Source organism: Phocoena phocoena, chromosome 10 (genome assembly GCF_963924675.1).
Source record: "Phocoena phocoena chromosome 10, mPhoPho1.1, whole genome shotgun sequence".
Taxonomy (NCBI): domain Eukaryota; kingdom Metazoa; phylum Chordata; class Mammalia; order Artiodactyla; family Phocoenidae; genus Phocoena; species Phocoena phocoena.
This window is the reverse complement of record NC_089228.1, coordinates 2,250,188-2,276,324: the sequence shown is the minus strand read 5'-3', so window position 1 is coordinate 2,276,324 and position 26,137 is coordinate 2,250,188. Positions and strand designations below refer to the sequence as shown.

The following is a 26,137-nucleotide window of genomic DNA, read 5'->3' as shown; positions in this document are numbered from 1 at the left end:
CCATCCTGATTCCCTTCTCTCTCTTTTTTTTCTTTTTTCCTTTGTTCTACCCAGTTACATGGAGATTTCCGTGCCCTTTTGGAAGTCTGAGGTCTTCTGCCAGCATTCAGTAGATGTTCTGTAAGAGTCGTTCCACATGTAGGAGCATTTAAAAAATTTTTTAATTCATTTAAATTTAAATTTATTTTCTTAAGTTTTTAAAAACTTTTTTATTGTGGTAAAAGATACATAATAAAATTTAACTATCGTAATGATTTAGGAGTATGCAGTTCGGTGATATTACGTACATTCACATTGTTGTGCAGTCACCGGCATTCATTTTCAGAGCTCATTTCATCTTCAGAACCGAAAACTTGTACCCATTAAACGTTACCTCCCATCACCCCTCTTCCCAGTCCCTGGCAGCTACCATCTGCTTTCTGTCCCTAAGGATGTGACTACTCTAGATACCTCACTGAAGTGGAATCATACAGTACTGTCTTTTTATAACTGGCTTATTTCACAGCTTAGTGTCCTCAAGGTTCATCTGTGTTGTACTGTGTGTCACCATTTCTTTTCCTTTTTAAGGCTGAATAATATTCCACGTATATATCTATATCATAGTTATATGTCTGTTCACAAATCTATAATATCTATTCAATGGACTATATATGTCACATTTTGCTTACCCACTCATCTCTTGCTCGACATTTCAGTTGCTTCCACCTTTTGGCTATTATGAATAATGCTTCTATGAACATGTGTGTACAAATATTTCTTCAAGACCTTGACTTCAATTTTTCTTTAATATATTTATTTATTTATTTTTGGCTGCATTGATCTTCGTTGCTGCTCACAGGCTTTCTCTAGTTGCGGCGAGTGGGGGCTACTGGGGCTACTCTTTGTTGCAGTGCACGGGCTTCTCATTACGGTGGCTTCTCTTGTTGTGGAGCTTGGGCTCTAGGTGTGTGGGGTTCAGTAGTTGTGGCACACAGACTCAGTAGTTGTGGTGCATGGGCTTAGTTGCTCCAAGGCATGTGGGGTTTTCCCAGCCCAGGGCTCGAACCTGTGTCCCCTGCATTGGCAAGCAGATTCTTAACCACTGTGCCAACAGGGAAGTCCCGTAGATGTATTTTTGATGTATCTGTGGGGAGAAGGTGAGCTCCACGTCCTGCTCTTCCACCATCTTGATCCAATCCCTCAAGGTCTTTTGTATCATTTTGTCTTTTAACCCGTAAAAGTTTTCTTGTGCCCCTTTCATTCTCTCTCTGTCCGCAGGCAACCACTAATGTGCTTTCTGTCACTGTAGATTAATTTGCATTTTCTGGAATTTTATTTAAATAGATTCATATGTTATGTATGTTTTTGTCCAGCTTTTTTGGCCTAACTTTGCATTTCATCCGTGTTGTGTGCATCAGTAGTTCTTCTTTTTAATCAGTATGCATATACCAAAATTCGTTTATCCATTAACCTATTCATTGACAATTGGTAGGTATCCAGACTTTAGCTATCACAAAAAGGGATGTCGTGAACATTTTTCTGTGAGTCTGGTATAGACATGTGCTTGCATTTCTCTTGGGGAAATACCTAGGAATGGAGTGTCTGAATCATATGGTAGGTTCATGCTGAAATCTAAGAAAGTGCCAAACTGTTTTCCAAAGTGGTCACCACTTCACATCCCCACTAGTGCATTGGAGTTCCAGTTGCTCCACATTTTTGTCAGCACTTGGTATGGTCAGTCTTTTCAATTCTAGTCATTCTAGTGAGTGTGCTATGGTACCTCATCATGGTTGTAATTTTCATTGCCTTAATGACTAACAAGATGTTGGTCATCTTTTCATGTGCTCGTTTGCCATCTGTATGTCTTTTTTTGGTGAAGTGTCTCTCAGATATTTTATGCATTTTTTAGAAACTGGGATTTAAGACTTTTAATTGGTATATGTTTTACAAAAATTGTCTCCTGGTCTGTGGCTTGACTTTTCATTTTCTTAACAGTGTCTCAAAGAGCAAAAGTTTTTAATGTTGATTAGGTACACATTTTTTCTTTTGTAGTTCATGCTTTTTGTATTGTACACAAAATATCTACCAAACCCAAGGTCATGATGATTTTTTTTTTTTTGGACGTCTTTATTGGAATATAATTGCTTTACAATGGTGTGTTAGTTTCTGCTTCATAACAAAGTGAATCAGTTATACATATACATATGTTCCCGTATCTCTTCCCTCTTGCATCTCCCTCCCTCCCACCCTCCCTATCCCATCCCTCTAGGTGGTCACAAAGCACCGAGCTGATCTCCCTGTGCTATGCGGCTGCTTCCCACTAGCTATCTATTTTACGTTTGGTAGTGTATATATATGTCCATGCCTCTCTCTCACTTTGTCACAGCTTACCCTTCCCCCTCCCCATATCTTCAAGTCCATTCTCTAGTAGGTCTGTGTCTTTATTCCCATCTTACCCCTAGGTTCTTCATGACCTTTTTTTTTTTCCTTAGATTCCATATATATGTGTTAACATACGGTATTTGTCTTTCTCTTTCTGACTTACTTCACTCTGTATGACAGACTCTAGGTTCATCCACCTCACTACAAATAACTCAATTTCGTTTCTTTTTATGGCTGAGTAACATTCCATTGTATATATGTGCCACATCTTCTTTATCCACTCATCTGATGATGGACACTTAGGTTGCGTCCATGTCCTGGCTATTGTAAATAGAGCTGCGATGAATATTGGGGTGCATGTGTCTTTTTGAATTATGGTTTTCTCTGGGTATGTGCCCAGTTGTGGAATTGCTGGGTCATATGGTAGTTCTTTTTGTAGTTTTTTAAGGAACCTCCATACTGTTCTCCATAGTGGCTGTACCAATTCACATTCCCACCAGCAATGCAAGAGTGTTCCCTTTTCTCCACACCCTCTCTAGCATTGATTGTTTCTAGATTTTTTGATGATGGCCATTCTGACCGGTGTGAGATGATATCTCATTGTAATTTTGATTTGCATTTCTCTAATGATTAATGATGTTGAACATTCTTTCATGTGTTTGTTTGCAGTCTGTATATCTTCTTTGGAGAAATGTCTATTTAGGTCTTCTGCCCATTTTTGGATAGGGTTGTTTTTTTGTTATTGAGCTGCATGAGCTGCTTGTAAATTTTGGAGATTAATCCTTTGTCAGTTGCTTCATTTGCAAATACTTTCTCCCATTCTGAGGGTTGTCTTTTGGTCTTTTTTATGATTTCTTTGCTGTGCAAAAGCTTTGAAGTTTCATTAGGTCCCATTTGTTTATTTTTGTTTTTATTTCCATTTCTCTAGGAGGTGGGTCAAAAAGGATCTTGCTGTGATTTATGTCATAGAGTGTTCTGCCTATGTTTTCCTCTAAGAGTTTGATAGTTTCTGGCCTTACATTTAGGTCTTTAATCCATTTTGAGCTTATTTTTGTGTATGGTGTTAGGGAATGTTCTAATCTCATACTTTTACATGTACCTGTCCAGTTTTCCCAGCACCACTTATTGAAGAGTCTGTCTTTTCTCCGCTGTATATTCTTGCCTCCTTTATCAAAGGTAAGGTGACCATATGTGCGTGGGTTTATCTCTGGGCTTTCTATCCTGTTCCATTGATCTATTTTTGTTTTTGTGCCAGTACCATACTTTCTTGATTACTGTAGCTTTGTAGTATAGTCTGAAGTCAGGGAACCTGATTTCTCCAGCTCCATTTTTCGTTCTCAAGATTGCTTTGGCTATTCGGGGTCCTTTGTGTCTCCATACAAATTTTAAGATTTTTTGTTCTAGTTCTGTGAAAAATGCCAGTGGTAGTTTGATAGGGATTGCATTGAATCTGTAGATTGCTTTGGGTAGTAGAGTCATTTTCACAATGTTGATACTTCCAATCCAAGAACATGGTATATCTCTCCATCTATTTGTATCATCTTTAATTTCTTTCATCAGTGTCTTATAATTTTCTGCATACAGGTCTTTTGTCTCCTGAGGTAGGTTTATTCCTAGATATTTTATTCTTTTTGTTGCAGTGGTAAATGGGAGTGTTTTCTTAATTTCACTTCCAGATTTTTCATCATTAGTGTATAGGAATGCAAGAGATTTCTGTGCATTAATTTTGTATCCTGCAATTTTACCAAATTCATTGATTAGCTCTAGTAGTTTTCTGGTAGCATCTTTGGGATTCTCTGTGTATAGTGTCATGTCATCTGCAAACAGTGACAGCTTTACTTCTTCTTTTCCTATTTGGATTCCTTTTATTTCTTTTTCTTCTCTGATTGCTGTGGCTAACACTTCCAAAACTATGTTGAATAATAGTGGTGTGAGTGGGCAACCTTGTGTTGTTCCTGATCTTAGTGGAAATGGTTTCAGTTTTTCACCATTGAGGATGATGTTGGCTGTGGGTTTGTCATATATGGCCTTTATTATGTTCAGGAAAGTTCCCTCTATGCCTACTTTCTGCAGGGTTTTTATCATAAATGGGTGCTGAATTTTGTTGAAAGCTTTCTCTGCATGTATTGAGATGATCATGTGGTTTTTCTCCTTCAATTTGTTGATATGGTGTATCACGTTGATTGATTTGTGTATATTGAAGAATCCTTGCATTCCTGGAATAAACCCCACTTGATCATGGTGTATGATCCTTTTAATGTGCTGTTGGATTCTGTTTGCTAGTGTGTTGTTGAGGATTTTTTCATCTATGTTCATCAGTGATATTGGCCTGTAGTTTTCTTTCTTTGTGACATCTTTGTCTGGTTTGGTATCAGGGTGATGGTGGCCTCGTAGAATGAGTTTGGGAGTGTTCCTCCCTCTGGTGTATTTTGGAAGAGTTTGAGAAGGATAGGTGTTAGCTCTTCTCTAAATGTTTGATAGAATTCGCCTGTGAAGCCATCTGGTCCTGGGCTTTTGTTTGTTGGAGGATTTTTAATCACAGTTTCAATTTCATTACTTGTGATTGGTCTGTTCATATTTTCTATTTCTTCCTGGTTCTGTCTTGGCAGGTTGTGCATTTCTAAGAATTTGTCCATTTCTTCCCGGTTGTCCATTTTATTGGCATAAAGTTGCTTGTAGTAATCTCTCATGATCTTTTGTATTTCTGCAGTGTCAGTTGTTACTTCACCTTTTTCATTTCTAATTCTATTGATTTGAGTCTTCTCCCTTTTTTTCTTGATGAGTCTGGCTAATGGTTTATCAATTTTGTTTATCGTCTCAAAGAACCAGCTTTTAGTTTTATTGATCTTTGCTATCGTTTCCTTCATTTCTTTTTCATTTATTTCTGATCTGATCTTTATGATTTGTTTCCTTCTACTAACTTTGGGGTTTTTTTGTTCTTCTTTCTCTAATTGCTTTAGGTGCAAGGTTAGGTTGTTTATTTGAGATGTTTCCTGTTTCTTAAGCTAGGATTGTATTGCTATAAACTTCCCTCTTAGAACTGCTTTTGCTGCATCCCATAGGTTTTGGGTTGTCATGTCTCCATTGTCATTTGTTTCTAGGTATTTTTTGATTTCCTCTCTGATTTCTTCTGTGATCACTTCGTTATTAAGTAGTGTATTGTTTAGCCTCCATGTGTTTGTATTTTTTACAGATCTTTTCCTGTAATTGATACCTAGTCTCATAGCATTGTGGTCGGAAAAGATACTTGATACAATTTCACTTTTCTTAAATTTACCAAGGCTTGATTTGTGACCCAAGATATGATCTATCCTGGAGAATGTTCCATGAGCACTTGAGAAAAATGTGTATTCTGTTGTTTTTGGATGGAATGTCCTATAAATATCAAGTCCATCTTGTTTAATGTATCATTTAAAGCTTGTGTTTCCTTATTTATTTTCATTTTGGACGATCTGTCCATTTGAGAGTGAGGTGTTAAAGTCCCCTACTATGAATGTGTTACTGTCGATTTCCCGTTTTATGGCTGTTAGTATTTGCCTTATGTATTGAGGTGCTCCTGTGTTGGGTGCATAAATGTTTACAATGGTTATATCTTCTTCTTGGATCAATCCCTTGATCATTCGTCATGGTGATTTTCATTTATATCTTCTTTTAGAAGGTTTATATTTTTATCTGTTAACATTTAGATTTATGATCCATTCCCAGATAATTTTGTTCATGATGTGAGGTAACATTTGAGGATTTCTTTTTTGCATGTGGCTATCCAATCGTTGTAGCAACATTTATTGAAAGGATGATCCTTTCCCTATTTAACTGACTTTGATACTTCTGTCAAAAACCAGTTGACCATAAGATTCCCGGAAGATGGCAGAGTATGTAGCAGCAGGAATCTGTCTCCCCCCCAGACAACAGTTGCACTGGCAGAATCTGTGTGTTGTAACTGTTGAGGAGCTCTGGAGTCTGGATTGGGGGGCAGGGTGCTTGGACAAAAATGTGGTTAATTTCAATCAGTTTCAGCTCTGAGCACAGAAGCAGCTACCCACCCCCAGACCCAAAGCAAGCTGCTATGCACTTGTTCCTGGAGCAGCCTGTACACAGCTTGAGGGAGCCAGAGTGGGCAAAACGGACCCTGTGCATCAAGTATTAGGGATCTGTGCTGGTTGCTGATTGCTGCTTCTAATCAGAGGTACAGACAAAGAGGCAGAGGCCATGGTGTTGCAGCTTCTTACAGTGTTGCAAGCCCCTCCCCCTCAGGCAGAAGTCACTTCTTAAGGGATTTAAAGGGCTAGTGCCTTTTTTCCTCTTCATTTTCTTTTTGCGTTTTTTTTTTTTTGGCCGTGTGGCATGTGGGAATCTTAGTTCCCCAACCAAGGATCAAACCTGTGCCCCCTGCAGTGGGTGGGTGGAGTCTTAACTACTGGACCGCCAGGGAAGTCCCTCTTTTTGTTTTTTCAGGAGCCAGATGGAATACTAGGGCCTTCTAAAGCAAATGCATATATGGGCAGCAAATGAACAGGGAAAGGGACAGGCTCAGGAAAGACCTGAAAAGACCTTAAGTTCACACCTCAGGCTAATCCTTGGCATAGACAAAGCCTACAACAATTAAAAATCAAAACAAAACCCAAAAGCACAAACGACAAAAATAGAAATCAACATGTGGAATATCAAACCTAAAATCTTCTGCACAGCAAGGGAAATAATCAACAAAATGAAAAGGCATCCTAAGAAATGGGAGAAAATATTTGCAAAGCGTATGTTGGATAGGGAACTAATATCCAAAATATATAAAGAACTCATGCAACTCAATAGCAAAAAAAAAAAAGTTTAAAAGATGGGCAGAGGAACTAAATAGACATTTTTCTAGGGAAGACACACAAATGTCCAACAGATACATGAAAAAAGTGCTCAATATCACTAAACAGGAAAATGCAAGTCAAAACCACAATGAGATAACGCCTCTCACCTGTTAGAATGACTGTCATCAAAAAGACCACAGATAACAAATGTTGATAAAGATCTGGCAAAATGGAACCCTTGTGCACTGTTGGTGGGATTGTAAATTTGTCAGCCACTATGGAAAACAGTGTGGAGGCTCCTTTAAAAATTAATATCAAACTACCATATCCAGTAATTCACTTCTTGGTATATACCCAAAAGAAATGAAAACACTGGGACTTCCCTGATGGTGCAGTGGTTAGGAATCCACCTGCCAGTGCAGGGGACACGGGTTCAATCCCTGGTCCAGGAAGATCCCACACGCCGTGGAGCAACTAAGCCCGTGCACCACAACTGCTGAGCCTGTGTGCCGCAACTACTGAAGCCCATGTGCCTAGAGCCCGTGCTCCACAACGAGAGAAGCCACCACAGTGAGAAGCCCATGCACCGCAACAAAGAGTAGCTTCCACTTGCTACAACTAGAGAAAGTCTGCGTGCAGCAACGAAGACCAATTCAGCCAAAAATTAATTAATTAATTTTAAAAAATGAAAACACCCAAAGAGATAATATGCACTCCCATGTTTATTGCAACATTATTCACAATAGCCAAGGTATGGAAACAACCTAAGTGTTCTCCAGTTGTTGAATGGATAAAAAAGATGTAAGATACCAAGATACATGTAAGTAAAATAGAATATTATTCATCTATGAGGAAGGAAGTCTTGCCATTTGCAACGACATGGATGGACCTTGAGGATACAATGGTTAGTGTAATAAGTCAGAGAAAGACAAGTATTGTGATAATCACTTATATGTGGAATCTAAAACTGAACTCCTAAAACAGTTGAATATGGGATTACTAGGGGCTGGGGAATGGGGGAATTGGAGAGGTGTTGTTTAAGGGTATACACTTGGAACTAGTAGATAAGTGAGTCCTGGAGACCTAATGTACATTATTGTGATTATAGACAACAACACTGTACTATAAATATCAAATGTGCTGACAGAGTAGATCTTAATTATTACCGCCTCAAAAAGAAATGATAATTGTGTGATGTAGTAGAGGTATTAGCTAAGGCTATGGTGGCAATCCTATTGCAATATATGAATGTATCAAATCAACATGTTGTACATCTTGAACTTAGACAGTGTTATATGTCACATATGTTTCGATTAAGGGAAAAAGAGCAAACCCTGGGCATCTCCCTGGTGGACCAGTGGTTAAGACTCTGTGCTTCCACTGCAGGGGGCGCAGGTTTGATCCCTGGTCAGAGAACTGAGATCCCACGTGGCACACAGCACGGGCAAAAAGAAAAAGGAGCAAACCCTGGGAAGAGGGAAAATCTGATTTCCAGAGTTACCACATTATTAATTCACATGTCCAGTTTTCAGCAAAAGCAGAGCAGAAAAGTATGACCCATTCAAAGAAGAAAAAAAAGAACCAACAAAAAACTCTTCCTGTAAAACACCTGATGGAGGACCTACTAGACAAAGACTTAAAAATAGCCATCTTAAAGATGCTTAACTAACAAGACATGCAGGAAGTGAAGAATGTGTGAACAAAATGGAAATATCAATAAAGAGGTAGTAAACCTAAAAAACAAAAATGACATTTGGGAGCTGAAAAGTACAGTGACTGAAAGGAAGAGTTCACTAGAGAGATTCAAAGATAGATTTGAGAAGGCAGAAGAATCAGTGAACTTGCTGATAGGATAATGGAAAATAATCAAGTCTGAAGCACAGGAAAAAAAAAAGATTGAAGAAAAGTGAACTTGAGGGACCTGTGGAACACTGTTAAATGCATACATATTGTGGGAGTCCCAGAAAGAGAAGAGAGATTATTTGAAGAAACATTGATTGAAAACTTCTCAAATTTCGTGAGACGTGAATATAAACATACAAGAAGCTAAGCAAACTCCAAATAGGATGAATCATAGAGACCTACACCAAGACACGTTATATAATCACACTGTCAGAAGACAAATACCAAAAGAGTCTTGAGAGCTGTAAGAGAGAAGCAACAGACAAGGAATCCTCAATAAGATTTTCAGTAGATTTCTCATCAGAAATTTTGGAGGCCAGAAAGCAGTGGGCCAATACATTCAAAGTGCTAAAAGGAAAACATTCTCAGCCAAGAATGCTATATCTGGCAAACTGTCCTTTAAAAGTAAGGAAGAAATTAAGACATTCCCAGATAAAAGCTGAGGGAGTTTGTTACCACTGGCTCTGCCCTACAAGAAATGCTCGGGACACTAGACAGTAACTCAAGTCCATGTAAAGAAATAAAGATCTCATTGAAGGTAAATACATGGGCAGGTGTAAAACCTAGTATTATTGTAACAATGGTTTATAACTGTAGTTTTTGTTTTCTACTTGATTTAAGAGTCTAATATATTTTCTAGAAAAACATCAGTCTAAAAGCTAGTATCACTGTAACTTTGTAACTCTACATTTTGTTCTCTGTAATAATTTAAGAGACTAAAAATTGTTTGAAACAATTATTTATGTTTTTGGACATGGTGCATAAAGATGTAATTTTGTGACAACAACAATAAAAGAAAAGGGTGGATATGGAGCCTTTAAAGGAACAGAATTTTAATACGTTATTGAAGTTAAGCTGGTGTAAATTCACATGAGAGTGTTACAGCTTTGAGATGTTCAATGTGATCCCCATGGTAACTACAAAGAAAATACCTAAAGAATATACATGAAAGCAAATGAGAGAGGAATTGAAATGTTTCACTGCAAAAGATCAAGTAAAAAGAAGACAGTAATGCAAAAAAAAAAGATGGACAAAAAAGCTATATAAATAACAAAATGATGGAAGTCTTTCCTTATCACTAATTACTTTAAATAGATTAAACTCTTCCATCAGAAGTCAGAAGTTGCCAGATTTAAAAAATAATCCAGCTATATCTTGTCTACAAGAGATTCAGTTTAGATCCAAAGACACAACCAGGTTAACAGATAAATGGGTAAATAAAATGTATATGCGTACAATGGAATATTACTTAACCTTTATAAGGAGGGGAATTTGGACCAATGCTACAACATGAACCTTGAGGACATTATGCTAAGTGAAATAAGCTGGTCAGGAAAGGACAAATACTGATTGATTTCACTTGCATGAAGTATTGATACTGAGAGCAGTCAAATCCATAGAGACAAAGAAATAGAATGGTGGTTGCCAGGGGGTGGGGGGGAGGAGGAGGAATGGGGCGTTATTGTGTAATGAGGGCAGAGTCAACTGTTTTGAACCTGAAACGAGTTCTGGAGATGGGTGGTGGTGATGGCTGCACAATAGTGTAAATGTACGTAATACTACTGAATTGTACACTTAAAACTGGCTAAGATAGTACATTTTATGTGTATTTTGCCACAATATAAAAAAATGGAAAAAATCAATCATTTATGTGAGGGTCTGTTTCTGAATCCTCTGTTCTGTTTGTCTATTTTGATGCAAATATTATGTTGCCTTCTTTACTGAGCTTTGTAATAGGCTTGAAAGCAAGAAGTGTTAGTCCTGCAGCCTTGTTCTTTTCTGAAGTTGTTTGGCTCCTCTAGGTCCTTTGCATTTGCTTATAAATTTTGGAATCAGCTTTTCAGCTTCAACAAAAAGGCCTTTGTGTGTTATGATTGGGGTTACAATAAATCTGTAAATCAGTTTGAGGGAGAATTGAGATTTTAACAATACTGAATTTTCAAATGCACGATCATGGGATATCTCCTCATTTATTTGATTCTTATATAATTCTCTCAGCAGCATTTTGTGTGTCATGGTCAGTGTATAGACCTTGGACATTTTCTTTTCCTTTTTCTTTTTTTTTTTTTTTTTTTTTTTTGGCTGCATTGGGTCTTCGTTGCTGTGTGTGCAGGCTTTCTCTAGTTGCGGTGAGCAGGGGCTACTCTTCATTGCAGTGCGTAGGCTTCTCATTGTGGTGGTTTCACTTGTTGCAGAGCATAGGCTTCAGTAGTTGCTGCATGCTGGCTCAGTAGTTGCGGCATGCAGGCCCTAGAGCACGTGGGCTTCAGTAGGTGCAGCGCGTGGGTTTCAGTAGTTGTGGCACGTGGGCTCTAGAGCGCAGGTTCAGTAGTTGTGGCACACAGGCTTAGTTGCTCCGTGGCATGTGCGATCTTCCCAGACCAGGGGTCAAACCCATATCCCCTGCATTGGCAGGTGGATTCTTAACCACTGCGCCTCCAGGGAAATCCCAACCTTGGACAAATTTTGACAAAAGTTTCTGATGGTGTCTCAACTGATAATGTTTTTTTGATTGTTTGTAAAATGTATCCATAAGTATTTAAAATTCTTTGACATTATCATAAATGGTATTTTTTAAAATTCCAATTTCTGATTGTTCGCTGTTTGTATATAGAAATACAGTTGATTTTTTACACATTATTTTTACAGTGGTATGGAAGTTCACTTTTTTCTGTATATACTTGTTTCTATTTCTGAAATTTTTCTTCATAATCTATATTTCATTAATAAAAGAAATTCACAGTTGTTTAAAGGAGATTTAGGAACTAAACAAGATGAAAGAAAAATGTCACCCATTGTGTCATAGTTTTTGTTGTTGAAAATCAATTTTAGTTGAACTTCAGCAGATGTGGGTGTTTTCGTGGGGATTTCTTAATTCAACCTCAGGGTTATACCCATTAAATTTAATATGTATGTAATATGATAACATTTCATGATGACATTATTTGCTTTAAAAAAACTTTAGTTTGAGATAATTGTAGATTCACATGCAGTTGTAAGAAATAATTCAAAGATCAGTTATACCCTTCACCTAATCAGTTTCCCCCAATGCATAGCTTTATGGAATACGTCTTGCATAACCACAGAACGTTATCACAACCAGGAAATTGACATCAACCTTATTCAGATTTTGCCAGCTGTACGTTTACTGATTGTGTATGTACTTATGTAATTTTGTCATATATATAGATTCATGTGACAAGCACCACAATCATGGGACAGAACAGTTACATCACAAGAATCCCTCATGTGTTCCTTTTATAGACATAGCCCCTTCTTGCCCTCTCCTCCCCAGCTTCTGGAAACCACTAGTCTGTTCTCCATTTTTATAATTTTGTTATTTCAAAAATGTTATATTAATGGAGCCATACAGTATATAAACTTTGGGATTGGCCTTTTTTACTCAGCATAATTCTCCTGTAAGTTGCCGTGTATCAGTGGTTTGTTCTTTTTTATTGTTCGGTAGTTTTCCATGTTACGGGTTAACACAATTTGTTGACTGTTCTGACGTTGAAGTGCATCTTGGTGGTTTCCAGTTTTGAGGCTCTTACGAATAAAACTTCTGTGTACATTTGTGTACAGGCTTTGTGTGAACAAATTTCCTTTTCTCTGGGATAAATGCCCAGGAGTGCAGTTGTTGGGTCCTGAGGTAGTTCTGTGTTTAATTATTTTCAAAGTGTTGGCTGTACCGTTTTACGTTCCCAGTAGCAGTGTATGTGATCCAGTTTCTGTGCCTTTTTTGCCAGGATTTGGTGTTGTCACTGATTTTGTTTTAAAAAAAAACTTGTAAAAATTTTGGCCATTCTGTTAGATGTGGAGTGTTACCTCATTGTGGTTTTAATTTGCATTTCCCTGATGCCCGATGATGTTGAACATTTTTTCATGTGTTTAGTTGTTCCCTTAATGAAGCCTCTTCAGTGAGTACAGTTGTTTTTTGTATATTGACCTTGTATCCTGCAGCCTTCTTAAGCTCATCTATTAGCTCTTGCAACTTTTTTGATCGATCCCAGAGGGTTTAGTACATAGACAGTCACGTGGTTGGTGATGAGGGCAGTTTCATGTCTTCATTTCCAGCCTGGTTTCCCTTTCTTTTCTTTGTTTAATTCAATGGCTAACATCTCTAGTATGTCGAATAGGAGTGGTCAGAGCCAACGTCCTTGCCTTGTGCCTGATTTTAGGGAGAAAACATTGTCTTTTACCATTAAGTATGAGTTAGCTGTACATTTTTTTGGAGTGCCCTGTACCAGGTTAAGGAAGTTTCCCTTTATTTCTGGTTTGTCGCGTGTTTTCATCATAAATTGTATCAAATTGTGTCCATTGTTTTTTTGCATCTGTGAAGATGATTATGTTTTTTTACTGTTTATTCTGTTGACGTAGTAAATTACATTGGGTTTTGAACACTGAATGACACTTACATTCCCAGGATAGTTCCCCTTGGTTGTGATATATTATCCTTTTTTGTATTGTTGGATTCACTCTGGAGGATGTTAAGGGGACATGACAGCTAAATACAGTTGGGATCCTGGATTGGATCCCAGGAAAGAAATAGGCTATTAATGGACAAACTGATGAAATTCAAATTAATTCTGTAACTTAATAATATTGTATGAATGTCCATTTCTTAATTTTGATAGTTTCCCCATGGTTCTATTAGCTTCTGTTAGGAGAAGTTGGATGAAGAGTATACGGGAACCCTATACTATTTTTGTGACTTTTCTTTAAATCTAAAATTATGTGAAAATAAAAGTTTAAAATAAAAATGAAAAAGTGATTTCTTATGGGCAGCGTAGTTGAATATGGTTTTTTTAATCCAATTTGACAGTCTTTTTTCCTTTTTTCTTTTTTTAATAAATTTAATTTTTTTATTTTTGACCGCGTTGGGTCTTCGTTGCTGGGTGCGGGCTTTCTCTAGTTGCAGTGAGCAGGGGCTACTCTTGGTTGTGGAGCGTGGGCTTCTCATTGCAGTGGCTTCTCTTGTTGTGGAGCATGGGCTCTAGGCACGTGCGCTTCAGTAGTTGTGGCACGTGGGCTCAGTAGTTGTGGCTCATGGGCTGTAGAGCACAGGCTCAGTAGTTGTAGCACATGGGCTTCGTTGCTTCACAGCATGTAGGATATTCCCAGACCAGGGCTCAAACCCGTGTCCCCTACATTGGCAGGCAGATTCTTAACCATTGTGCCATCAGGGAAGCCCTCCTTTTTTTAATTTATTTTTTATCGAGGTAATGTTGGTCTGTAACATTATAAGTTTCCTGTGTACAACACTATATTCCTATTTCTGTGTATATTATGCCATAGTACCAAAACTTCAGTTTCCATCTGTCACCATACACTTGATCTCCTTTACCCATTTCACTGTCCCCCATTCTGTGCCTTTTAATTGGTTTTTGATATATGATTATTTTAATGTAATTATTGATACATATATAGTTGGGTTTAACGTTAGCATCTAGCTGTTTATTTGTCCCATATTGTCTTTGATCTTTTTCCCTCTTTTCCTGCTCTTTTTGGATTAATGGAGTATTTTTTATGATTCCATTTTATCTTTTTGGTTGGTTTATTAGTTATGCCTCTTGTGTTTTATAAGTGGTTGCTTTAGAATTTATAGTATGTAAACATATACTATGTATCAAAATCTGCTTTCGGCTAATATTATACCACTTCATGTATGGTGTAAGAACCTTACATTTCTGCTTTCCCAGCCCATGTTCTGTTTCATACATTTTATTTCTACATTCCTTATAAACCCTACAATACTTTATTTCCTTCCTTCCTTCCATCCTTCCTTCCTTCCTTCCTTCCTTCCTTCCTTCCTTCCTTCCTTCCTTTCTTTCTGTCTGTCATAAAATGTACATGGAATAAAATTGACCATTTTATGTATTGACTTCCTCTTGGTACCATCATTCTTCTGTGGGAGGGACTTCTTTTCAGTTTTCTTGTGGTGCAGCTTTGCAGGGGTGAGTATCTACAGCTTTAATGTATCTGGAAAGTCTGTTTCATCAGAAAAGATTTCTGTGTTGACAACATTTTTCTTTTAGCGGTCTCTTCTGTTTGAGCATTGTTTCTGATGAGATGTCTGCTACCATATTATCTTCGGTTTTTTTCATGTCTGTTTCTTCGTATCTGGCTGCTTTTAAGTGGTTTTAGAGAAACTGATATTAGTGTAGTTTTCTTCACATTTTTCTCAGGGTCCTTTGAACTTCTTGGATCTGTGTGTTTATCAACTTTGGTAAATTTTGGTCATTATTTCTTAAACATTGTTTTATCACCAACCATACCACATTCCCACACTCCTTCCTCCCTGCTCTCCTTTGGAGATTTTATATATATATATAAAGCATACGTATCTATAAAAAAGATATACATATATAAAGATATATATATTTGCTTGAGGTTGTCCCATGACTCACTGACGCTCTGTTGTTGCTTTTTGTCTTTTAAATTTTGTATAGCTTTTATTATTATGTCTTATGTTCACTAATCTTCTTTTCCCCCTGGTATTTGGTCTGCTGTTAATCCGATCCAGTGTTTTTCATCTTAAGCATTGTTTCATCTCTGGAAATTTGATTTGTGTCTTTTTATTTTTCCATGTCTCTCCTTAATATGCTCATATTTTCTTCTACGTTTTTGAGCATTTGGTTATAATAACTCTTTTTTTAGAATAAATTTATTTATTTTTGGCTGTGTTGGGTCTTCGTTGCTGCATGTGGACTTTCTCTAGTTGCAGCGAGTGGGGGCTGCTCTTCATTGTGGTGTGCAGGCTTCTCATTGTGGTGGCTTCTCTTGCTGTGGAGCACGGGCTCTAGGCACACGGGCTTCAGTAGTTGTGGCATGCAGGCTCAGTAGTTGTGGCACACGGGCTTAGGTGCTCCACGGCATGTGGGATCTTCCCGGACCGGGGCACGAACCCGTGTCCCCTGCATTGGCAGGCGGACTCTCAACCACTGCGCCACCAGGGAAGCCCCTGTAATAACTCATGTGATACTCTTGTCCACTGGCACCTTTGTTACTTCTAGGTCATGTTCAGTTGATTGATTTTCTTCTCATTATCACTCATATTTTCCTGCTTCTTCATGTGCCTGGTGGTTTTCTCTTGGATGCCAGTCATTGTGGAGTTTACATTCTTGGTGCTGTGTGTGTGTGTGTGTGTGTAGTATGGTCTTAAGCTTTGTTCCAGGGCTCGATTAAGTTACTTGGAATAGTTTGATCCATTCGAGACGTGCCTTTAAGTGTTATTAGAAGGAGCAGAGGAAGCCTGTAGGGCACTGTTTTCAACTTTTTTTTTACTGCTCTCTCTTCCCCCAGAGCTTTTTTAGACATCTTTTTACCCTAATCACATCCCTCTGTGAAATTTTAATGCCACAACTATATTATTATCTGTTTATGTATTATACGTGTTACTGTGCTTTATACATAAAAAAATATTTTTTTGCTCCCCTTCCTCCAGAACCGTTTTCACCCCCTTGGGGGTGATGTTGCCCTGTTGAGAATGCATGGTCTCGGACTGATTCTTTACTACTAGTAACACATGACTCTTCCTCCTCGTATCTAATATCCTGTATTCTAAGGTAGCGAGATAAATCCAGTCCCTGTATCTCCATCTTGCGGGAAGGAAGTCTTTCCAGATCCTGGCAGTTTCTTCAGAGTTGAACATACCCTACCGTACAGCCCAGCCACTGCGCTCCAATATGAAATGAAAACATGTGGTTGCACCAAAACTTGAATATGAATGTTCACAGGATCTTTATTTCTAAGGGCCGAAAACTGGGAACCAACCAAATGTCCTTCAAGGGGTGAACAGATAAACAATTTTATACCCATACAGTAGGTAGTGAAAAATAAAAAGGAATGAAGTATTTATACTTGCAACAATATGGATGAACTTCAAAATCATTAGGCCAAATTAGGCCAGATCAAAAAAAAAAATACCTTGTGATTCCATTTATATAAAAACTCAAAAAATGCAAACCAATTTGTAGCCGAAAAGGTTAGTGGTTGCCTGGAGATGGAGGTGGAGGGAAGGATTGATCACAGAGGGACATGAGGAAATTTCGGTGGAAAAGGAAAGGCTTTTGTTGATTGTGCGAATGGTTTCGTGGGTGAACAGATGTCAGAACTCAAGATTATTCTAAATATGTGTAGTTTATTGTGTGCCAATTACATATGTCAGTAGAATTGTAAAAGTAAAAAATGGGGGGTTTGGGGCTCCCCTGGTGGCGCAGTGGTTGAGAGTCCGCCCGCCGATGCAGGGGACACGGGTTCGTGCCCCGGTCCGGGAAGATCCCACGTGCCGCGGAGCGGCTGGGCCCGTGAGCCGTGGCCGCTGAGCCTGCGCGTCCGGAGCCTGTGCTCCGCAACGGGAGAGGCCACAACGGTGAGAGGCCCGCGTACCGCAAAACAAACAAAAAAAAAACAAACAGGGGTTTGGACTCCATTTGGGGAACCTATATTTCTCATTAGTGACCCATATGTATAAAAATTTATAAGCGTGATTATGGTTGTTTTTATGATTTATAATAGTGATGAAGTTTAATTTGTTGGCAGTTGATGAAACACTTTTACTTGGTGCTTATGAAAGTGTGCAGCTGCAGACCTAACACAGTGATGGTTGAGTTTTGCTGTGATGATTGTGTGTGTAGGTGGTAAACAGACTGACCTGTTCTCAGGAACCTGTGGACTCTGGGGAAAGGGTGTGGTTCTGAACACCGGTGGCGCTGGGTCCAGAAGCTGCCTGGAGTCTGGCCACGTAGCCAGACGTTTTAGGGCAGTGCTGGCAGCTGCGTGCTTATTGTCTAATTTTCTAGAAGGTACAGGTGATAAAACAAAAATTCAAGTTTAGTCATAAATGCCTGCAGAAGAGTTTAGGTCTCATAAATGTATAGTTCCTGCAGTTTTACGCAATGAATACACCCAGATCAAGAAACAGAACATTACCTGGTAGTGGTAATTTTCTGAAATGCAATTCTTCCTGGGCGAATAAGGTAAAATTGAACACATGCTGAATAACCATGGCTAGACAATTTCCAGGTCTGAAGTTTCTGACGCTGCGATTGTATAACATAGAACAGTTGTTCTGTTTATTTCTATTTGTGTAAACATAGGTTATATTTCGTTTAATCAAAATATTTCCTCTTGGCAGTGGACTCTCAAAAAATCGACCGAGAGGGAAAAATCCCAAATGAAACTTTAGAGAAACTGAAGAGCCTGGGGCTTTTTGGGATGCAAGTCCCAGAAGAATACGGTAAGTAAAGGAAACCGCCACCCAACCAGTTTGGCTTTTAAGAAAACCCTCCGTATTTGTCCAAAAAAGGGTTCTGTTCCAGAAAGGTGGCCTTGGAAAATGCACGAAGTCCAAGGTCAGGCTGTAAAACGTCCCTTTGTGGGTTAAATCCAGGGTGGCTGGCTGGTGAGTGTGTGGCCCAAGAGGCTTTTCAGCAGGAAGAGCTATCCAGTTCCCTGCCTTCCTCCTCGGAGGTGGGGAGGGACCCTGCAGGATGTCTGTGCTCTCTGGGTCCCTTGGGTGAGGAAGGAGGGGTGGGTATCACCTCCGGCCAGCTCGGGCCGGTGCAGCGTGGTCTCCACTGTGAAGCCCTGTGGTCTCTCTGGCAGAGGAGCTGCCCCAGGCCCGCAAGTGCTTTTGTGTGTAGGGAAGGCCACGCGCTGCGCGCCCAGGGGCCAGGGCCCAGCGGCCAAGGGAGTGGGTGCACGGCTGTGGGGCGCGGGCCGCCTCGGGGAGGTGGAGCCCTCTCGGGAGCTTGCGAGCAGGCCTGTTGGCCTCTGGGCCATGCTCGTTGCTCTTGGAGGTTTACAGTGGAAGGCCCTGCCTTCCCCCCAGGATCCCCGCCTGGTGGCTGTGCCCTGTTAGACTGAGCCCGTCGTGCAGCTTGTGTGTCTCCTGCCTGATGTAGGGGTGGTCCTCTCAGTTCTGTGGGAGCGAGGGGACAGGCACGGAGTGTGTGAGGGAGGAGCAGGGACAAAACACAGTCCCTCGCAAGCACTGGCACGGACGCACGTCCCTGTATTTTCACTCTCGGGATCTTTTGACGAAGACGTGTGGCCTTCACCCCGCACCCCCTGCTCTCTGAGCCCTCCCGCCGAGCCCAGGCTGAGGCGGCTTCCGGCTTCATGAGCACAGGGTCAGTGGTTTGGACCCGAGAGCTGTAGGTGGTGTGTGACACCCGGGTACGTTCTCCCAGCCAGGCCTTGGGTTAGGCCTGCACGGCGAGGCCCGGACGCGGGAGCTGTCCTTGACGTTCTGCCTCTGCCGGGTTTATCTCAGTGAGACCTGTGCCCCCCGCACACCCCACCCCACAGCCAAGGGTGGGGGCCCTCGCTGCCTATGCAGGAAGTCCCACTGGGACCTATCCTGCAGAGGCTGCAGTCTGAGACAAAATGTGAAAACATAGAACAAACGAGTCTGATGTCTGATTTCCTTAATTGAGAGGTGCGTTTTAATCAGGTTAAATCTTCGTTTACGTGTGTCTGTCGCAGCGTATTAAGCTGTTAAAGGACGTCTCCTACTCGTCATCCTATGAAATCCCTGTCACCGCGTTTCCAAATATATGGAAGGAGTTCCAGTCTGTGCAGAAAACATGAAATAATTGCTGTTGCTGCTCCCTCTGGTGGCGGGATGCAGCACAGGCCTCTTGGGGGGAGCTACACCTGCAGCCTCTGGGGACCGGGGACTGAGCTCTCCCCACACCTGGAGACCTGTCGGTGTCACTTGTCGGTAACTCACAGGCCCCGAGGAACTGTCTGCCGTAAGGTGGGGGCCACGTCGAATATTAGAGTAGAGACCAGGTGGGGCTGAGCCACAGAGCGGCAGTTGGTGTCATGAGCTGAGAAAAATAAGTGTTTGGAGAAAACGGTTAGTGGAGGAAAGCTGGCAGACACAGCCAGGTTGGTGATTGTACGTTTCCCCTTCAGAATCATTAAGAAACGACTTCTTGACTGAGGAGAAGCAGCAGTTAAGTTTTCCTCCAGACAATTTTTGTGTGAGATTGGAATATGTCTTTTTGCATCTCTCTGTGTTTTATGCCAGCACGTGTGTGTGTGGTGTGTGGTGTGTGTGTGTGTATGTGATTGCACAAATCCATCCCTTATTCCTGTTTTATGTCCCCTTCTTGGGTGTGAAAATGCTCTTTCATGAGATGACAGTGGTCACATTTGGGACTATTTCATTGTCTTTCCTTTTTTTAAATCCTTCCTGGGGAAATTAAGGCGACAGCAACCTTATGTTCATGCCCAAAACATTTTCGGGAATTGTTCCCAGTCCTGGAGTGTTCTGAAGCCTGGTTGGAAACCGCCATCCTGGAAAAGAGGCCTTTCCACCGGCAGCCTGGTTTCCGCCCCCAGTTCCCTGGGTACCCCCCGGGTCTTTCCGGCCCCTCAGCCCCTCCCCCCGTCAAGCAGTCCCCACCCACCTGTCATCTGTCCCCATTGATTGTCCTCCCCCCATGATTTTTCTGATACTTTCATGGGAAAAAAAATACACAGCTTTTTTTTTTTTAAACAAGCAACACTGACTTCAGTATGTCAGACAAGTAGGAGCTCAAGCATTTTGATTGAAAGCGGCATGGTGATGGGTGACCTTCCCTGGGTCCCCGCTGAGCGCAGGGGACGCTGCGCACCCCTGCAGGGACTCGGCCCTCCCCTTGTGTGGAAGGCGCCCCCTGCAGTTGGGCCGCGCGCGACCTTAGGCCTCGGGTAGTCATTTGTAAGGTGCACACAAGGCCACCCCACCACCGCCGGAAGTTGAAGATAAAATGCAGAATACCCAAGTTCAGCGGAGTCTGCGTTTTTAGTGTTTTCTCTTTTTGCTCCTAGAACACTGACTCCTTCCGAGGGTGACTTTGCCCCCCGACCCTGGGTGGGCATTTGGCAACATCTAGAGACATTTATGTTGTCAGAACTGTGGAGGAGGGGGAACTTCTAGTGGGCAGAGGTCAAGGATGCCACCCCACGTCCTACAGCACACGGGGCACCCCTGCGACAGAAGGACCCAACCCCGGATGCCAGTATCCCAGGCAGAGAGACCTTTCCTGGAGGCCCCGAGATGCTGGGGGTGGGTTTCGGAATGGGGTTCACATCTGTGAAGCCCAAGATCTGTGATAGGAGGTATTCACAGCATTTCAAGTAACTTTATGTATGTTTAGGTGTTTATATGTTTTTGTGTTAAATATTACATTTTTATATTAAAATATACACCTGTATATGCTTATATGCCTAGAAGAAGTCTGAAAGGACGTGCACAAAAATGCTCTTTCTGAGTGACAAGTTCATGGGTAATTTCTGTTTCCTTTGAACCATTCTGTGTTGTGATTTTTAAAAAATGGGGAGCTGACTTTATAAAGCCACTTGCCTTTCCTGGGAGGAATTTGGGGCTGGAGCGTAAGTGAAGCTGGCCTGTTTCTGCCCTAGGTGGCCTGGGCCTCTCCAACACCATGTACGCGCGGCTGGGGGAGATCATCAGCCTGGATTGCTCCATCGCCGTGACGCTGGCAGCACACCAGGCCATCGGCCTCAAGGTCAGGGGTCTGGGTTTCCGCAGTGGCGAGGGGGCAGCCGGCTCAGCGTCTCGGAGGAAGGCCCGCTGTCCTGCAGCCTCGCTGTACCGTGCTCAGTGCCCTCCGGTGGCCCTGTCCCTCCTTTTGAAACCTCCTCCTGCCCCATCGCCTCTGACCCATCCTTCCAGACCCAGGCCAGATGCCACTGCCTCCGTAGAGCCTGCCTTCACCACGGGCTGGAGGTGACCCCACCTCTTGATTGGCTCCCTCGGGGCCTGAGCGTGTCCCCCCTGCTGTTGGCACCTGTCCTCCTACTCCGCTGCTTGGAGTCTTTCAGGGCAGGTCCAGGGGCCCACAGCTCATTCCTTGGGTGGTTCTTGTTCAGTGTAGAAACCGAGGGGGCTGAGTGCACAGCAAGCTTGGTGCCCGGGCGTGGCGCTGCCCAAGCACCGGCTGTGGCTCCAGCCACCCGGCTCTGGCCACCCTGCCGGGAAGTGGAGGAATTGCCGGAAAGACTGAGGCCCTTCCTGGAGCTGTGCCAGGCCACCCTGGACTGTGCACTTTGGGGTCTCCCTGGCAGCCCAGCTCCCCAGACCCTCCAACAGCTCCCCAGTTTTTACTGCGGCTGCCAGCTCTTGTGTGAAGGAAGCGTGTTCCAGAAGGGGCTGTGTTCTGCAAGCACGTTTCACACACTTCTCTCTTGCCACCGCTGAAAGCAGCCCGTGTGTGTTGCCAGGGCATCATCTTGGCCGGCAGTGAGGAGCAGAAGGCCAGGTACCTGCCCAAGCTGGCTTCCGGGGAACACGTGGCCGCCTTCTGCCTGACGGAGCCAGCCAGGTCAGCCCTGCGTGTCACTCACAGCTTCAGGGTCCAGGGGCTCTTCTTTTTACTGAAGAGGGGTGGCTGGCTTCTTCCCTCCCTGAAGACTTCCCGGGAGTTGAGTCCACAGCTTTTCTCACCCATTCTCTTCATGCTCTCTTATCTCTACCTTACTTCTCTTTCCTGGTGACCTTTACAAATGAGATAACATGGCTGACAGCACCTGTAATTCCTTTGTGCTTTGCAACCCTCCTTATATACAGTAATGCATTCAGGCTTCACAGCGACTTTCAGAGTATAAAGGGCGGGTGGTATTGTGCCCACTTTACAGGCTGTGAACTGAGGTTCAGTGAGATGGGGTGATGAGCCCCGAGTCTCACAGCCGCCATGAGGGCAAGTCCGTTATCCAGCCCCTTTCCGTCCTGCTTCCCCACCTGGGGACCTGGGTCCCCTGCGCTCGCCTCGCGGGAGGTTAGAGCCCGCGTGAGCCGGCATTTCCGTGTTTAGACCTCCTAAACGTTGTCGCTGCTGCCTTCTCACCCGATGTGACAGAGCGGGGTTGGCCAAACCCACCTCACCACCTGTTTTCATAGATGAAGTTTACTGGAACATGCCCGTCTGTCTGCAGATTGTCTGTGGCTGCAAAGCTGAATATGTCTATTAGCTGGCCCTTTGTTTTCCATGGGGCCTTGTCTCCAGCGTTACCCCTCAACCGCGTATTTCTTTCGCCGCAGTGGGAGCGATGCTGCCTCCATCCGGACCAGGGCCACGTTAAGTGAAGATAAGAAACACTACATCCTCAATGGCTCCAAGGTACAGCTGCGTGGCCTCCGTGGCCGTGTCAGGGTCTCCGTCCTGACCTTCACCACCACGCACTGACCACTTCCCATGCTCCAGGGATCATAAAGGGCAGGCACATCACCCCTTAACCGTCATCCTCGGGTGATGTGCCTCCTTTTTTGGAAGAAGAAACGGTGGCTCAGAGAGGTTACATGACCCGCCACCATACCATCCGCTTAGTGGCAGGATGGGAACCAAGGTGTCCTGGCTCCTGAGCCCGCAGGCCTCCGTAGTGCTGCCCACCTCCCTGAGCTGCTCTTGTGTGTCCATTCTTTTAACTTTTTATTACACGGATTTTGAAACACAAAAGTTTAGTGTCGTGAACGTCCACCCCCGTCTCCCGGCTTCGGTGCTTCCTCCGTCACGCTGCAGTCCTGGATGGCAGCCATGACGAGCTCAGTGCATCTCTGCAGGACGGGCCTGAGAAAGTCACGGCGTACACTTAAACCTTGATCATTTCTTACTATCTGCTTAACGTTCAAACTTCCCTGATTGTCTCATACTTATTTTTTACAAACAAGTTGCTTGAATTAGGATCCAAATAAGTTCTACATGGAGCAGTTTGTTGAGAAGTCTGTTCCCCCTCCCCGTCCCCTCTCCTCCTCCCCTCCCCTCCTCCTCTCCCCCTCCCTTCCCCTCCCCTCCTCCTCTCCCCCTCCCCTCCCCCTCCCTTCCCCTCCCCTCCCCCTCCCCTCCCCTCCCCTCCTCCCTTCCCCTCCCCTCCTCCTCTCGCCCTCCCTCCCCTCCTCCTCTCCCCCTCCCTCCCCCTCCCCTCCCCCTCCCTCTCCCCCTCCCTCTCCCCCTCCCTCTCCCCCTCCCTCTCCCCCTCCCCCTCCCTCTCCCCCTCCCTCTCCCCCTCCCCCTCCCCTCCCCCTCCCCTCCCCTCCCCCTCCCCGTCCCCTCTCCTCCTCCCCTCCCCTCCTCCTCTCCCCCTCCCTTCCCCTCCCCTCCTCCTCTCCCCCTCCCCTCCCCCCCTTCCCCTCCCCTCCCCCTCCCCTCCCCTCCCCCTCCCCTCCCCTCCCCTCCTCCTCTCCCCCTCCCTTCCCCTCCCCTCCCCCTCTCCCCCTCCCCTCCCCCTCCCCTCCCCCTCCCCTCCCTCTCCCCTCCCCCTCCCCTCCCTCTCCCCCTCCCTCTCCCCCTCCCTCTCCCCCTCCCTCTCCCCCTCCCCTCCCCCTCCCCTCCCCTCCCCCTCCCCTCCCCTCCCCTCCCCCATCCTCCTCTCCCCCTCCCCTCCTGTCCCCTCCCCCTCCCCTCCCCTCCCCCTCCCCCCTTCCCCTCCCCTCCCCCATCCTCCTCTCCCCCTCCCCTCCCTTCCCCTCCTCCATCCTCCTCCCCCTCCCCTTCCCACTTTCCCTCACTCCTTTCTGCCTCCCTCCCACCCCCAGCTGTTTCATGCTGAGCCAGAGCTACTTGACACACGCACTGACACACATGCAGGGCCACCTGTGTCTCCTGGGGAAATCCATGCTCTGGGGATGCTGGGTTGAGCCTGTTCTGGCCTGAGCTGTGATGGGCAGCTGGTGCTGAGGGTGGCCAGTTTGTAGTAGTTTGGTTTTCTCTGGAGCCCTTTTGCTTTCTTTCCTCAGGTCTGGATCACCAATGGAGGACTAGCCAGTGTTTTTACTGTGTTTGCAAAGACAGAGGTTGTTGATTCTAATGGCTCAGTAAAGGACAAGGTCACAGCGTTCATAGTAGAGAGAGACTTTGGTGGAATCACCAGCGGGAAACCGGAGGATAAGTTAGGCATCCGAGGCTCCAACAGTGAGTGGCACGTGCATGCATGTGTGTGTATGAGAGAGAAAGAGACAAGGTGAGATTTTATCTTGATAAAAAGGTATCAAATATCAAGATAACATGAGACTTAAGTAGTTTTGTTTCCACCCGAGCATTTGGCAAAATCTCTCCACACATCGGGCAGTGATGACTTCAAGGTGAGGTCGTCACCACCTTGTGGCGCTCAGCCTTGGAGCAAGGTGGTGCTGGGGGTCCTGGGTCAGTGTTGCAGTACAGCAGACCCCCATCTTTCCAGCCTGGGACTCCTCCTTCCTCCCTTCTCCCTCCTCCCCACCTAAGCCCAGTTAGCACTCAGTTCACTCGAGGCTGGTATCCTGTAAGTGGCTCTCGGCCCACCTGGAGCTGCCCTGTGGTCCTCACGAGGCCCAGCCTCTTGGGTCCTTTAGCTCGGACCGTAGAGGGTCTGAATGAATGAGCGAGTGAGTGAATGAACCGCGTCCCTCGAGTGGGGGTCAGGGGTAGAGCGCTTCGTCCCCCTCAGCTGAGGTCCTGGATGTCATGTGTTCCAGCCTGCGAGGTCCACTTTGAGAACACCAGGGTGCCCGTGGAAAACGTCCTCGGAGAAGTTGGAGGCGGCTTTAAGGTGCGTTGCCCTGTGTGTGCTGACCTTTGTTGCAGTCTCGTGTGCGTTGGCCCAGCTTCCCGTCACCTCCCTGCTGGCAGTGCACTGGGCTGGGCTGGCCAGGCGGCCATGCATGGCTCTCTGTGTGGAGGTCAGCAGAGCAGAGAGAAGTCAGCCTTGGGAGGCAGGGGTGCAGCAGCACTCAGTCTCACCCTCCCTCACGTAGGGGTAGAGTCCTCCCCCAGCCAGTGGAGAGAGCAGCCCAGTGGCCCTGCAAAGCTCAGGACGCACAGCCCTGGGTCCTCAGTGCTTACCCTGATTTTTTTTTCTTAGAGTAAGAATGTATTTAATAACAGGTAATTCACATGACAAAATTTACCATTTTCAAATGAATGCTTTTTTGGTTTTTAGTATATTCACTGTGCTTGTGCAGCCATCTCCATGGTCTAATTCTAGAACATTGCCATCACCCCAGCAAGACACCCCACACTTTCTCATTTCCCTCTCCCAGAGCTCTGCCGTCACTGTTTCACTTTCTGCTTCTGTGGATCTGCCTGTTT

At 44.0% G+C, this 26,137-nt stretch overlaps 1 protein-coding gene across 1 annotated transcript in view; it reads left to right on the top strand.

Moving 5' to 3' along the window:
- The window catches only part of ACAD9 (acyl-CoA dehydrogenase family member 9), a 59,285-nt gene that overhangs the window by 15,004 nt on the left and 18,144 nt on the right, over positions 1-26,137 (top strand). Inside the window, exons 3-8 of the mRNA XM_065885747.1 lie at positions 18,196-18,297; positions 21,477-21,583; positions 22,299-22,399; positions 23,116-23,194; positions 24,808-24,982; positions 25,525-25,598. Coding sequence (XP_065741819.1) covers positions 18,196-18,297; positions 21,477-21,583; positions 22,299-22,399; positions 23,116-23,194; positions 24,808-24,982; positions 25,525-25,598 — 638 coding nt within the window. The remainder of the gene's footprint in view (positions 1-18,195; positions 18,298-21,476; positions 21,584-22,298; positions 22,400-23,115; positions 23,195-24,807; positions 24,983-25,524; positions 25,599-26,137) is intronic.